The sequence below is a fragment of the Lissotriton helveticus genome, chromosome 12, assembly GCF_964261635.1.
Source record: "Lissotriton helveticus chromosome 12, aLisHel1.1, whole genome shotgun sequence".
Classification (NCBI taxonomy): domain Eukaryota; kingdom Metazoa; phylum Chordata; class Amphibia; order Caudata; family Salamandridae; genus Lissotriton; species Lissotriton helveticus.
The window spans coordinates 831102610-831115662 of NC_136073.1; the positions used below are offsets into that span (position 1 = coordinate 831102610).

A 13053-nucleotide genomic window follows, 5' to 3' on the forward strand; every position below is an offset into this window, starting at 1 on the left:
AGCAATAAAAGCCACTGCCGCTTGCCCGAAGATAGTACAGTGGGAAGCAAAACAAGTCCAAAGTCCAACTGCCGCAGCAGGCCGAGGCAAAGGCATCGAATCCAGGATGAAGCCAAGAGGCACGCCATCAGAGAACAAAGGAAGTGGAAAACATGGCGTACGAAGCAGACGCGCCGGCCATCGAGAAAGGTCAGTACCGCCAGACCCCTTCAGACCCACTTCGGAGCAGACAGCAGCAGAAACTGTGGCCTGAGCAGCTATCACCCCCACGGGCTCCAGGGTAGACGAACCACCGTGAACAGAGTAAGGATGTGGCGTAGCGTGCAGCATAGAAGGGCAATGACGGCCAGCCGGTGAAATCGCATCAAGCCGGTCCCCCAATCCTCGGGCAGTGTGATGAAAGGCAACCACAAGATCCTCCAAAGCATTTAAGACATCACGAGGCCTCAGCAGTGTAACCGCAACGGAGGAGACAGCCTCGTCCCCCGCCCAGGGCGAACGGCAGCAGAGCAGTTCTGAAAGCAAGCCGCCATTCACAATCCTCGACGTACAACACTGCTGCAAAGGATCTGCGGGGCCCCGCCGGGACACATACATGAGGACAGCCGATCCTAAAGCCGCTTCAACTGTGGCAACGCCGGCGAACAAGTAGCCCTCGAAATGAGCAGAGGACTCCGCTGGTAGGCGCTGGGTGCCCAATGCAGAAAATGGCGTCCGCTATGGGGGAAGAGCAACAATGAAGCAGATCCGTCACAGCCAAGCTGGGGAAGGATACAAAGAGAGAGCGCCGGTACAATGTTTCCAGGAGCATAGGAGCGCCGAGCAAGGGGAAGCGCTGCGGCGATGAACCCAGCGCAGCAATGTAACCCCAGCTGACCGGCTCCTCCTCTGCCACGGCGGCCGCTGTTGTTGTGGCCGTGTCCCGCCTCACCCCACAGGCTACGGCCCGGCTGCGATCCCTCAAAGGGCCGGAAAGAGAACAGGGACGCCGCACCACCGGCAGCGCTCGGACTGCGCCGGGAAGCAAAACAACGGGATCAGGAGCACTTCCCGAGTTAACTTGTTGCGTGAAGGCACAGGATATGCGGCAGGATTATAAAGAAAGGCACGAGGGTCGGCGGAGCCGAGAGACTAGGCGGCTATCTCGGCTGCAGGCTAGGCTCCTCCTCGGAGAACAGACTTAAGGGGGGACAGGTGGGATTTGGGGAGGCCAGTAAGGAGAGAATTGCAGTAGTCCAGTCTAGAGAGGACCAGCGATTGGACCAGGGTTTTAAGGTCATGCTCCGGGAAGAAGCGACAAATCCCCCAAAGAAGGCGCAGTTGGTATCGAGCAGACTTTGCAATTGAATTAATGTGGGAGAGTAGATTGAGTTTTGTGTCGAGTATGACACCAAGGGATTTTGCGCTGTCGACAATGATGGGTTTATTGTTCAGTAGATTCATCTGGTCCATCCATGATTGAACCGGGGGAGGAGAAAGTGAGGAGGAGAGGAGGAGGAATTCAGTTTTGGAGGGATTCAGAATCAGTTGATGTGTTGACATCCAGTTTTGAATGGAGTCCAGAGTAGAGCTTAGGACGGAGAGATCGTGAGTGGAGGCAACCTTGAGGTAGATTTGAGTGTCGTCTGCGTAGAGATGATAGTGGACCCCGGATTTACTTAGGAGATTTCCCAGTGGTTCCAAATAGAGATTGAACAATGTGGGTGCAAGTATAGAGCCTTGAGGAACACCTTGACCCACCGCCAAAGGAGATGACAGACTGTCCGCTATTTTGATCATTTGGGACCTGTCAGAGAGGAAGGAAGCAAACCATTTAAGCACAGTGCCCTCCATGCCCATTCTCTGTTGAGAGTGTTAAGGAGGGTGTTGTGATTTTCAGTGTCAAAGGCTGCAGAAAGGTCAAGGAGAATTACAAGACAAGACCCCCCCGAATCGAGTATCCGCAGCCCGTCATCAATCACTTGCAGCAGGGCTGTTTCAGTGCTGCAGTTTTGGATGAAGCCTGACTGAAAATTGTCAAGAAGATCATTGTCCTTGATATGACAAGAGAGCTGTTTCGCAACACATCTTTCTGTGATCTTCGCAAGAAAGGGTAGGTTAGTGATGGGGCGGAAGTTGTTGAGGTCATTCGTATCAGCAGAGGTTTTTTTAAGCAGAGTCGCTGGCAAGTGCCAGGACTTTTGAAACAAGCTTCTGTCTTCATCCACAGTGCATGGTCATCCAGTAAGCACAAAAGAGATTATTCTGCCTGGTCTAGATGGTTGGTGTGGCAAACGGAGTCCCATGACTACCGTCCTATAACAGTGGTGGTAAATTGGTCAGCAAGTTGTTACGAGGAATTAGGTTTTCCAATCCCCTTCAACCACACTATTTAATAATGTTGTACGTCAATGTATCTTGAAATTTTCGTAACGATGGGTGGATTACTTGGATCTGTCTCGCAAATAAATTTTGGTCAAGTTGACCATATTGTTATGCCTAATCTCCTGCAAAAGGGTGCCGGACATACAAGCACTGGATATTACAGGTAGAATTCTTTTTTCTGAAGGAGTGATTTTAAATGTTTCAAAGCGTTCTAAAACTAAATCCGATTTTTTAATTCTCCTGCTTTTACTAATAACTCACAGGGCTGGCTTCAGAGCTGGTGCGACAATCTTTTTTGGCGCCCTCCCCTTGACCCCTTCACAGATTGCCCCACTACCACCCAGCAAAAGTGCCCCTCGAATCTCCATAGACCCTCTCTCAAATACATTTAATTTGTTTTAAAGCACTGGTAAAGGTTGGCTTTACTAACCCACTCAGCAATCCACATAAAATACATGTTCTTTGCAGCAGGCATATTAACCCTCTGCACTGCTTTACTTTATGGCAAATTAAAACTGCCACTAGACTAAACTCTGTACTCACTGTCTAGCAGACACACTAATCACAAGACTTATCTTTACCTCTTTATTGCTGCCTGAAAACTGGACTCTCAAGGAACTTTGAGGCAGACACATTTAGGGGCTTATTTACAAGCCTGTTGCGCCACTGTTTTGTCACTTTTTCCCATAGTAAAAGTGACGTGCTGGTGGCGCAAGGCGCTTGTAAATAAGCCCCTTGATATGTAAGTTGTTGGTAATCACAACGCCCCCCCACTTGAGGTCAGCGCCCAGTGCGGCTACACTGGTCGCACCGCCCAAAGCCTGCCCTGCGCTCTCCCTGTTGATGATAAACAATTCCATATGATTCCTGTTGAATGTGGACATCATGATTTCTCTTTAAAGAAACATTGTTTATACGATGTTTCTTTCCTTCTAGGAGGTGAACAAGATTAAACAGGCCTCTCTTGGAAGATGTGGATATTCTAGAAGGAGACTGTGCTTGTCTAATCATGCAGAGCTCTACCGTTGTGGTTTCATGTTGACACAGATGGCTGGCACCCGTTAATTGCTAGTTGAACTGCTGGAACTGAGCATACACAAAGAAAAAGGCAGCCGAGTAGGTGCCTGCCGTATTCGAGGAGCTTGGTTGAGGGTGGTGTATGATATAATGAGGAAGATGTTATTTTGCACCGTTGTTTTCGCGGTGGCCATTTTGGATTGGGAGTTTTCTACTCTGCTTGCCAAGCCCCGCGCGGTGAAACGGCTCCGGTAGGGAATATTTTCCTCGTGGAGGCGCGTAGTAGGACGTTCAACTGATCAGACTGTCCCAAATACCCTCCTCTCGGAGCTTAAAATAACCTATAGTCTCTGTCAAGCAGCGCTGCAAGAATAACCCAAAATAAGGCGTCATTATAATTGTGGCTCCCAACTCTTCCCTTTTAAGCTGAACTATACTGTGCGCAGAGGAAACTGCTTGCGACGTCATGTTTAGTGAATTAATTTTGCGTCTATTGTCTGCGGACTAGCATCACTTATAACCCTGAACTGTAAGTTTCCCCACTCCAGCATGGCGGACGCGCTGCACAGCTCTGTAGTCCTTCTCTGCCGCTGTGTTTTGTCTCCCTCTGTTGCAGTCAGGCTGAACTTCCGGTCAGCAGGGAGTGCTGCTGCTGGTGCTCAGTCTCCGCCAGTCGTTCACTCCGGCGGGCGGTATGAGGGTCCTCGGCCTGGTGCCCTGCTTTCTGGTGCTGGTCGCCAAACAGGTGAGTGTTGATGGGACGGGGATGGCTTCATTTTTTTAAAGAGAGACTTCTAGTGACCTTCATAGATTGCTTTTCAGAGAGATCCCTATGAATAATCCCTGGCCTACTAGTTATATATACACCCAAGTCATTTGTATAGACCTCTATGTTGTCACAGCTATTCAACCAACTGCTCTTCTTTTGCTGGTACAAGCAGGTTTATATTTTATTTTTTAAAGATGTGAAGCTGCATGTAGCAGATTTCGAAGTCCTTTTAATTAAGGAATGGTAGGATTTCAGTATTGCAAGTGTAATGAAATGACAGCTGAAACAAAGGGTGGCCCCTACCACCCTTACACATCACTTTTATTTACGGAGGTGGCTCTCGACAGAAGACATAGGTGGATTGTATCTCCAAAGCAACACACGACAGCTACAACAAGCATTGGCATAGACAATAGGCTTTGCCTTTGGGACCTTATAAGTTTTTAGTCATGCAGCACATTATCCTGTGTGCTACACCATCCACTGTTCTTTAACGTGGAAGCTTTGCCAGTAATAGGCATATGGGCTGCCTAGGCGAGACCTAAAAATGCCTAAAACGGTTGTTTATGCTCCCTGCTCAACCAAACTGCTCGTCATGCAGTCGGTCTTCAATGGTGGTATATATGGAAGAAAAACAGCCCCCAGGAAAACCGATACATTTGCCAAACATGACCTTTAAAATAAAAAATAAAAAAATCTTAACGTAAATATGTTATTATGCTGTGTGGGCATTTTGTAGCTTTCTTTTAAATTTAGCCTCTTTTTTTTCTCAAAGACAGTATACACAATTATTACTTTTCGCGTACAATTGGATTATATTTCTTATTCAACCTAGGGATGCATTTATATAGATTCATGTATTTCGAATCAGAACTGAAGCAAACTTGAGGGGTCGTTTTCGTCTGCTTGATAATTTAATGAGCGCTGAAAGCGGGTTGTCTGGCATTGGACAGGGACTTGGCATAACTGGCAGCATACAATCGTGATTGTCTGCGCTGGTGCACTACTGTGTCCAAGATGTAAGCTATCTGAAGGTGTGCTTCCTGGCTGAATGGAAAATGTTTGTCACAGGATTTTTTTTTAATTCAAAATCCCCAAAGGTTAATGATATCTGCCACATTTCCCTTTCTGACTGCCACAACAACTAGTTGTACAGAAATGGAGTGGCTTGAATGATAGGGGAGCGTTGGAAAAAGTAAAAACTGGCTAAAAGTATACATGGGGCATGGACTAAAGAAATTATTTAAATGGGACAAGAGCTAATGAAGCAGCCCTGCGCCTTTATGAACATGGCACCCAAAGTAAACAAAAACACAAACATTTATGGACATAGCACCCAGAGTGAAAAAACTAGAGTGCGGGAGCCATGAAGAAAGATCAAGCATGGTAAATGAAGCAGCCATGAACCTTTCATCAAGCTGGCGCACAAAGTAAACAAAACACAAACAATTACCCCGACAATCCAAAAACGCAAGCAGAGACAGGAGAACAAAAAAAGTGCTCACAAAGGGCCTGATTATGATGACGGTGGGGCAGACACCAACGTGTCGTCTGTGTTGGTCTCACCGACATCTGAAGTAGCGATCAGACTGCCGTACGTTGTGGTCGATCCGACCGCATGGGTTGAGGGGCCAACTTCTGCCGTTCCGATGGGCTCAAGGAGCCTGTCGGCCCAGCGGTCGAAATTTAATCCCTACAATAAGGGTGGTGCCTGCTCAGGCACCGCCTTGGGGGTTATGATGACCTTTTCCCTTTGCCTTTCTATGGCGGTCCAACCGCCATAGAAAGGCAGACAAAAAGGGACTTTGGAGGTCCTAGCAGGGCCCTCGTGCCTTCGCTATGAGGCTTGGGGGACACCTGTGGTGCCCCCACAAGCATCCAAGTCCCGTGTGGCAGGCACCATGAGGTGCCTGTCACACAGTGCAGGAATGTTTAAAGATATGACTTTTGGAATTGTGGCTTGTGCTGTGGCCCTTTTCCGGACTGCAGCACAAACCTCAATGCAAAGAAGCATGTTTCCGACCCCCTCCACGGCGGTCGGATCCTAATTTGGTGTTCGGGACCCCCGACTACCAGTCGGCTGGTCCCTTTACCGCAACGATGCCGTTCAGGCCCAGAGCATCATAAATAACAATATGAGTAAGAGCACATGTAACAGGGACAGTCCTCGTGGTAGGTTACAAAAGTCCAAAAGGAGGGACTACTAAATAGATATATTCACCAGACAAAAGAAGGCATTTACATAGGGCAGTAAGAGGAACCAATGAAAAAGATGGGTGGTGCTCGAAGCTCACATTGTAGATGCAGCATGTCTTGTAGAGACAGCGAACATTGCGCTCCCTAGGCTAGACCTAAAATGCATCAGATAGAAAGCGCAGCCCTATTTTCTAAGACAATAATTATACTGGCAAAATGCACTAAATGGCAATTTTGCCTCATGCGATAAAAATAAGGAACATTTTCATATATAGAATAATATATAATACTTTGATTCACTTTTTTTTGTGGTGAGAAGGGGAGTGGAGCGTTTGGAAAACAATGTAATTACTGTTGGTCCAGTATAGAACTGACCGCATCACAAATCTTGTAAGCTGCACCAGGATGTTTTGCATGCCTATTCACAATTTGCGTTTTGTGAAAAAGGTCTGTTATTTTTCATGATCATTAGAGAAGGGTATTTAGTTTAACACAGACTTATATTCAGTAAGAAACATCTTCAGATTTCCTTGGGAAATGTGAGCAAGCAATGTGGTGTGAACATCTTGTGTGAAGGTATCAGCTTTCAGAGCCAATCTCTTATGCTCTGTACATTTCTCAGCTCAGTTATGCAATATTGAGACCAATACATATCTTCCTAGAGAATAGAAGCTGACTGACAATAATTCCAATATTCAGCAAAGGCATGTGAGTTAGAGGTCATCTAATAAACTGAGATGGGCACTCTTGGTGTTAAGGTTTGCTAGAGGCTGGAAAGCAGTAGATTGTGACCAAACACTGGGTTTAACATTCAGTGCTTAAATGTAACGCATACCATCAATAATGTTGCAGTTCTTCTTAGTATATTATTTAGTAATCTTTCATTGCCATTGTTTTGTTAGCTTTTATAGTTATAATGGATTGTATTAATTTAAGAATTGAGTTAAATATCCTGGTTCATGAAGACATCTATATATTCGCAATATATTTGGTGCAAGGATGAAAAAGTGGGCACCAGTTTATCATTTAGAAGATCCTAATATCATGATTTGCTTGATTTTTGGTGTTTTTTGTGCTCTTTTGAAAACCACTTATTGCCATCAATTATGGATTTTACTCAGAAACTCCTATAGATGTTCATATTTAAAACTAATTCTGCCTACAGGGTGCGTTCTTTCAGGGGTAGTGAATCATAATTCAGTTAAGATATTAATGCATGCTGTTACATACATAAGCAAAAATAATTTCAAAGTTAGAAAGTGCATTTATATCTGACCATCTATTGTCCTCTAGCATGTCGACCTATCGAGTAGTGTACTTGTGTGTACCAGCTGTTTCTTGGCAAACCAAACTCCATTCTCCTTGGTCATCCTTTTTTACCATGCACACCAGGAAAACTGCAGGCTCCTGCTGTGGAACCTTGAAAATAAAAATAAATTCATTTCTCCCAAATACTCTATCCTGAACAAAAGCAGACTCTCTTCCACATCTGTTCTAGGTAGTTGTGAAACTACCCGTATACGCTTTAACAGGTCAACACATGCCAGTCAAATATGTAGCCTATTTATTTTTTGGGTAACATATCTGACCATATATCTCCTGTGTTTGGCTCCTTCTCGGTGCCTGGGTAAAACACAAATACTATTAAGAGTGTGTAATAAATCACATTTGTCAAACATGGACCCCTAAGGTTAACTCTGCTTTAAGGCTGAGCATTTTCAGTCACATTTAATGTCCGGCTACCATTTCAAGAAACCCTCTGGTACTCCGTAGAGTATCTTTGACCCCACTGTTCAGTGAGAAACCCAAAAGAATGTTACTAATCCCACATTGGTTTCATAGCTGATCAGTGTCGATTTTCAGGATGATCCTGTCTTGTGGCTGTCTTCTCCTATCTTACTTTATGAGGTCTGAGACCATCCTCTCGGTATGGTAAATATGTACACAAGCCATACAGAGTGGCCAATGTGCTGCTTTTGGTACACCAACTTACTTCTTGAACCCTCTTTTTCACATCCTTTGATTAACCCATTTGTTGCTTTTCCAATTATTTTCATTTATTGTCTAGTGTCTAGCTAATTTCCGGGTGCTCCTGCTATACACATTACTTGCACATGTTCGACAAGCAGCACACTGCATTTGATAATCTAAATACATCATACAGTTCCAATATCCAAGCACACAAACAATGCTACAAAGCTGCATGTAATTCTCCAACCACTTTCTAATCTCTTATTCTGAGTACTGCCTTCATATTCAGTCAAACCATGTAGAATTTGGATTTTTGGAGTTTCTAGCGGAAGTTTACTCTATAAAAGAACCATATTAAAGTGAGCCTCAACCGGGACTCTAGGTTTCTAGGATCATCTGTGTCTTCCTTCTGAAGTGGATGCCTTTCTGTGAGACAGTTTCCTTTCCTCGCTTGAATGTTCAGTAGCTGGGAGCTCTATCAGTGTTTCGGTTTTGTCCACGTGGTCAGGGGAGTGAGTAGTCATGCTTCTTATAGTCTGATTTATTATGATTTAAAGGACATATGCAGGCTGCTGCAATACGTAGTCAATTCAACAGTTGAATGCATTTTTTAACCACTGTTGCCGATTTTTTTTCTCTTTAATGCTATAATGTCATCCAGTTTTGTATCCCCTATGTACTTAATTTGACAAACAATTTTTAGACCCCTTTTCAGTTGGCAGTGTAGTGTAGCAGAACAAAAATCGCAGGAGCTGCTCTTTCTTCTATTATTGCAATATAGCTTTCCAGTTACAGGAGCGATCCAGTTCGACGAAAGAGTCGTGTGTATCTTCGCCACAGTGTCTCGACTGCTTTTAATTATAATGCCGGCTATCTCTGAGTACTTCTGTGACTATAGGAAATATGAGAATTTTATGATTGGAAATCTCGCATGTGTCTGCTATATAAATTCATTTGCAGCTACATAATGCTGTGTAGTACACAGTATACAGCATCCCCTAAATTTTGTGCTTGCATCGCTCCAACCCTCAAAAGTTAAATTTGGGGAAAGTTCGGCTAATAAGGAATGTTGTTCTACTTGTGCATTCAAGGAAAATCAGAAAGAGTGATTGCACATGAGCCATGAAAAAGGCACATTCAATTGCTCTGCACAATACATTTCACCACCAAAGAGAATTGCTGTACATAATGATATCACAACTAAAGGGTAGTTGCTGTTCTTAATCACATTAGCCTCCAAGGATAATTGTGTTTAATGGCATTATATGTTCAAAGACCACTTCAGTTCTAAAAAGAGCCTTGCACGCACTGCGCTTAAACAGTCACGTAATGTAACCTAAGAGGGACAGTAAAGAAGAAATTAAATCATCCTATTTGCCCTGTCTGCCTTTAAACTCATGTTTTCAAAGAAACCTATGTATTTATTAGTTAGAGAGAAATTAAAGAAAGTGACACGTGGGTATACAAGTTGTGTGCTTTGACAGTTAAATGAGCGAGGGAGGCAACGAAAAAGGCAATGGATTATCAGCTAGGGTGAGAATTGTCACACATTCAGTATTGTGGATGTCCAATTCGTAGAATTGCCTTTCATACAAAGAGTTCCTTTGTTCGTAATAAACCATGTGCTGTCTAGGGCTTTTGTATCCAAAGACTATTTTTCGCTACATTGTATATAGTTAGGTATGTTGTTCATTACTTTACGATGAGTGTCCTGCATGTGTGTTGTGCAGTTGACTACAAAATACAGTTACATATAGAGCGCTACATGCTGCTTTGTTGGGCTCAAGAGTGAATTCATTGGCCATCCCCTCACTGCTTAAGTAACAATTAAGTCCTGGTATTCATGCAATCCTTCTTGTCAAAGGGGAGAGTTGGAAGGAGTGTTGCCCCTAAATACTACCTGTTCAGTTCACATAAAGTCTTCTATAAAAACACTGTCCTGTGGGTATTTTGCAATATTAAATATCATAGGATCGTGTTGCAACTTTTTTTTTTATAAATCCTGGACAGTGGTGCTTATGTAAGACTTGAGAGCAGAACCTTTGTGTTTAACATTTATTAAAGCATCCATTTTGATTTGCAGATGCATTTGGCATGAAATAAGGTTCTTGAATTTGAAATATTTCGGTTTCATGAAATGATTAATTTAAAATAGGATTTAAATTGTGTTGAAAATGTCATTAAGTCAGAGTATAGGATTGTTTTGTATTTATATACTTTTTCTCTTCAAAACGTTTTTGTATTCTGAACTGATCTTTTACTAGGAGTGCATATTTTACATTTTCAATGTTAATTGCATTTGAAAATGCTTTTAACCACTTATGTCCTGATTTAATTACTTTGACAGATTTGGGTACAGCAGGTTTAGTTTTTAAACGGATTTATTGATTAGAGTGCGACTTTACTCCATACAGAATCACAGGCTTACATGACCGGCTGGAGGTCACAAGATGCTTTTGATGTATGTCTGAGATTTGCTTGATTCAGTTATATTCAGTGCTATACAGCTAATTGACAAAACATTGAGGAGGTATTCCATCTTCAATAAAAGGTTTATCTCAGACGCTAGTGGGTTGCTTTCATTGCCACAATGAGAAATTGTTTCTATTTGCAACTCATTTCTCTTCTATATATTTTCAAGTGGAAATTGGAGGCACGGGTAAGAATGCGGGGCAAGGGACTCCGCAGGCAAATTTGACATTAGCAGACACCGTCTTTGTACGAAAAGGGATTCAAATGGAGAAATAACTAGTGAGACCAAACCAGCACACTTTTAATCAAACTTCTGATTTTGAGGTGCAGACAGAGTATGTTTATTTGACAAATGTTAGAAGCATATCCATTTTTATGATCAAATAATTCTATGTTCTTCATTGGATCCTTTTTTAGAATAATTTTGATAGTTAACAGTGGCATGAGAAATGTACTGTCATGTACTAAAAGCTGTCCAGAACATTGCAGCCAGGCAAGTAGCTGTCCTTAGGCACCAAAACATGATCTGACCAGTACTAAGCCACTTTCCTGTTTGACATTTGGTTACATTGAGCTCTCTATCACACTATCCCCGTCCTCCATGCATTTTATCTTGCAGACATATTAAACCCAATCTGCTAACCCTCATTGGAGGACAGTCATTCTGATTAGTTGAACGTTCTCAGAAACGCATTTTACCTCGCTCCAGAGGTTAAGCCACCCAGTGTATTCCAGAAAGCAACAAAACATTCCACCTCTTACCCAGGTTAACACCATATTGTATTGTATTGGGGTTTACGTCCCATTTTAATTCTCCTGACCAGAAGTTGATCAAAACATATAATTCTTGAATCAAGAGCTTAAATCAGTAAGCGTTTACCGAAATCAAAAACTGTGCTAAAATATAAAAAGTATGCAGTGCTTTGCTTTTACTTCTTGAATACTTAGCAGAAGTATTCACAAAGTGCTCTGTAGCACGAAGGCTAGATACATCTCAATGATGAAAGCCAGTTTGGTCAAAAGATGTTATTTTGTTACCAAATTTACCAAATGTCAAAGTATCGAAATGTGATAACAAAAACTATAAAGCAAGGCGTTTTAAGGTAAATCTGCTGGTCAGAATTGATCACATCTTATAAGACTAAGCTACCTTTCCGAGGTATTGGTACGGTCTTCAATCTTTTGCATTCCTCATAAAGAAGTGATGGCTGTTTTGCTAATTTCTCTGGGTTTTCCGTAGAAATTCTGATGGGAACCCCATCACATTCTAGCACACTTGAAGACATGTTGGTCATTGTAGCTGTGTTCCGGTGAAACCGTTCCTGGTTTCCTGAGCGTTTTCTATCCTTGTTTCCAGAATTCCTGAGCTATAGCTATTCCTTGTTCCTGAATTAGGACTGCCTGCAGTGCTATCTTGTTTCCTGAGTTCCTGAGCTATAGTTATTCTTTGTTCCTGAGCTTCAGTTATTTTTTGTTACTGATTTGCACTGCTTGCATTTTCCTCTTGACTCTTTGTTTCCTGAGCTGTAGCTATTTCCTGTTTCCTTGAACTAGCACTGCCTGCAGTGCTACCTTGACTCCTGAGCTATAGTAATTTCCTGTTCCTGAACTAGCACTGCCTGCAGTGCTACCTAGGCTCTTGAGCTTTTGTTAAATTCTTGTTTCTGCTCCAGCACTGCCTTCAGTACTACTGTGTTTGTCTTCTGATTCAATACAATTCTAGTACACCCTTGTAGCCTCCCCTTCTGTACATCATTTCCAGTCCCTGCTTTTCTTCACATTTCCTTGGTTCCAGTTCCCTAGTTTACTGTCTTGCTATTACTGCTGCCTTGCTTCTATTGCCGTGTATGTTTGTTACTTGTTTTCTGTCTAGTGTGCCCTGCGAATTCCTACCTTTCCCGTTAAGTACTCTCCCTTGCTAGCTCCTTGTCTATTGTGCTTGTGCTTAGTTCTACCCCATTGCTGTTACTGCCTTGCGTGTTCCTGTTTGATCGCCAGGATCCGTGGGGCCAGCTGATAACCTAGGTTGTGTTTCTTGTTCACTGTGAATATTGTCTTTGAGTTACATGTATAACATCACCTTAGGTATCAGCTCCACAGACCCTGCCTTTGCGTGGATATTATATGTATGTATATATATATATATATATATATATATATATATGTATTGTATTGTAATTGCATTTATATAGCACTTACTACCCCTGACGTGGCGTCAAAGCGCTTTTTCTGCAAGTAGCACGCTACTCCGGAACCCAAGAAGG

The 13053-nt window shown here is 43.0% G+C and overlaps 1 protein-coding gene across 2 annotated transcripts in view; it reads left to right on the plus strand.

Annotated features, from left to right (window-relative positions):
• Positions 1–3978: 3978 nt before the first annotated feature.
• The window catches only part of SPPL2B (signal peptide peptidase like 2B), a 128521-nt gene continuing 119446 nt past the window's right edge, over positions 3979–13053 (plus strand). The window contains exon 1 of one of the 2 annotated variants that reach the window (XM_078668824.1): positions 3979–4126. In XM_078668824.1, the coding sequence (XP_078524950.1) occupies positions 4076–4126 (51 nt within the window). In that variant the 5' untranslated portion in view covers positions 3979–4075. The remainder of the gene's footprint in view (positions 4127–13053) is intronic. The other variant, XM_078668823.1, reaches the window with a different exon arrangement.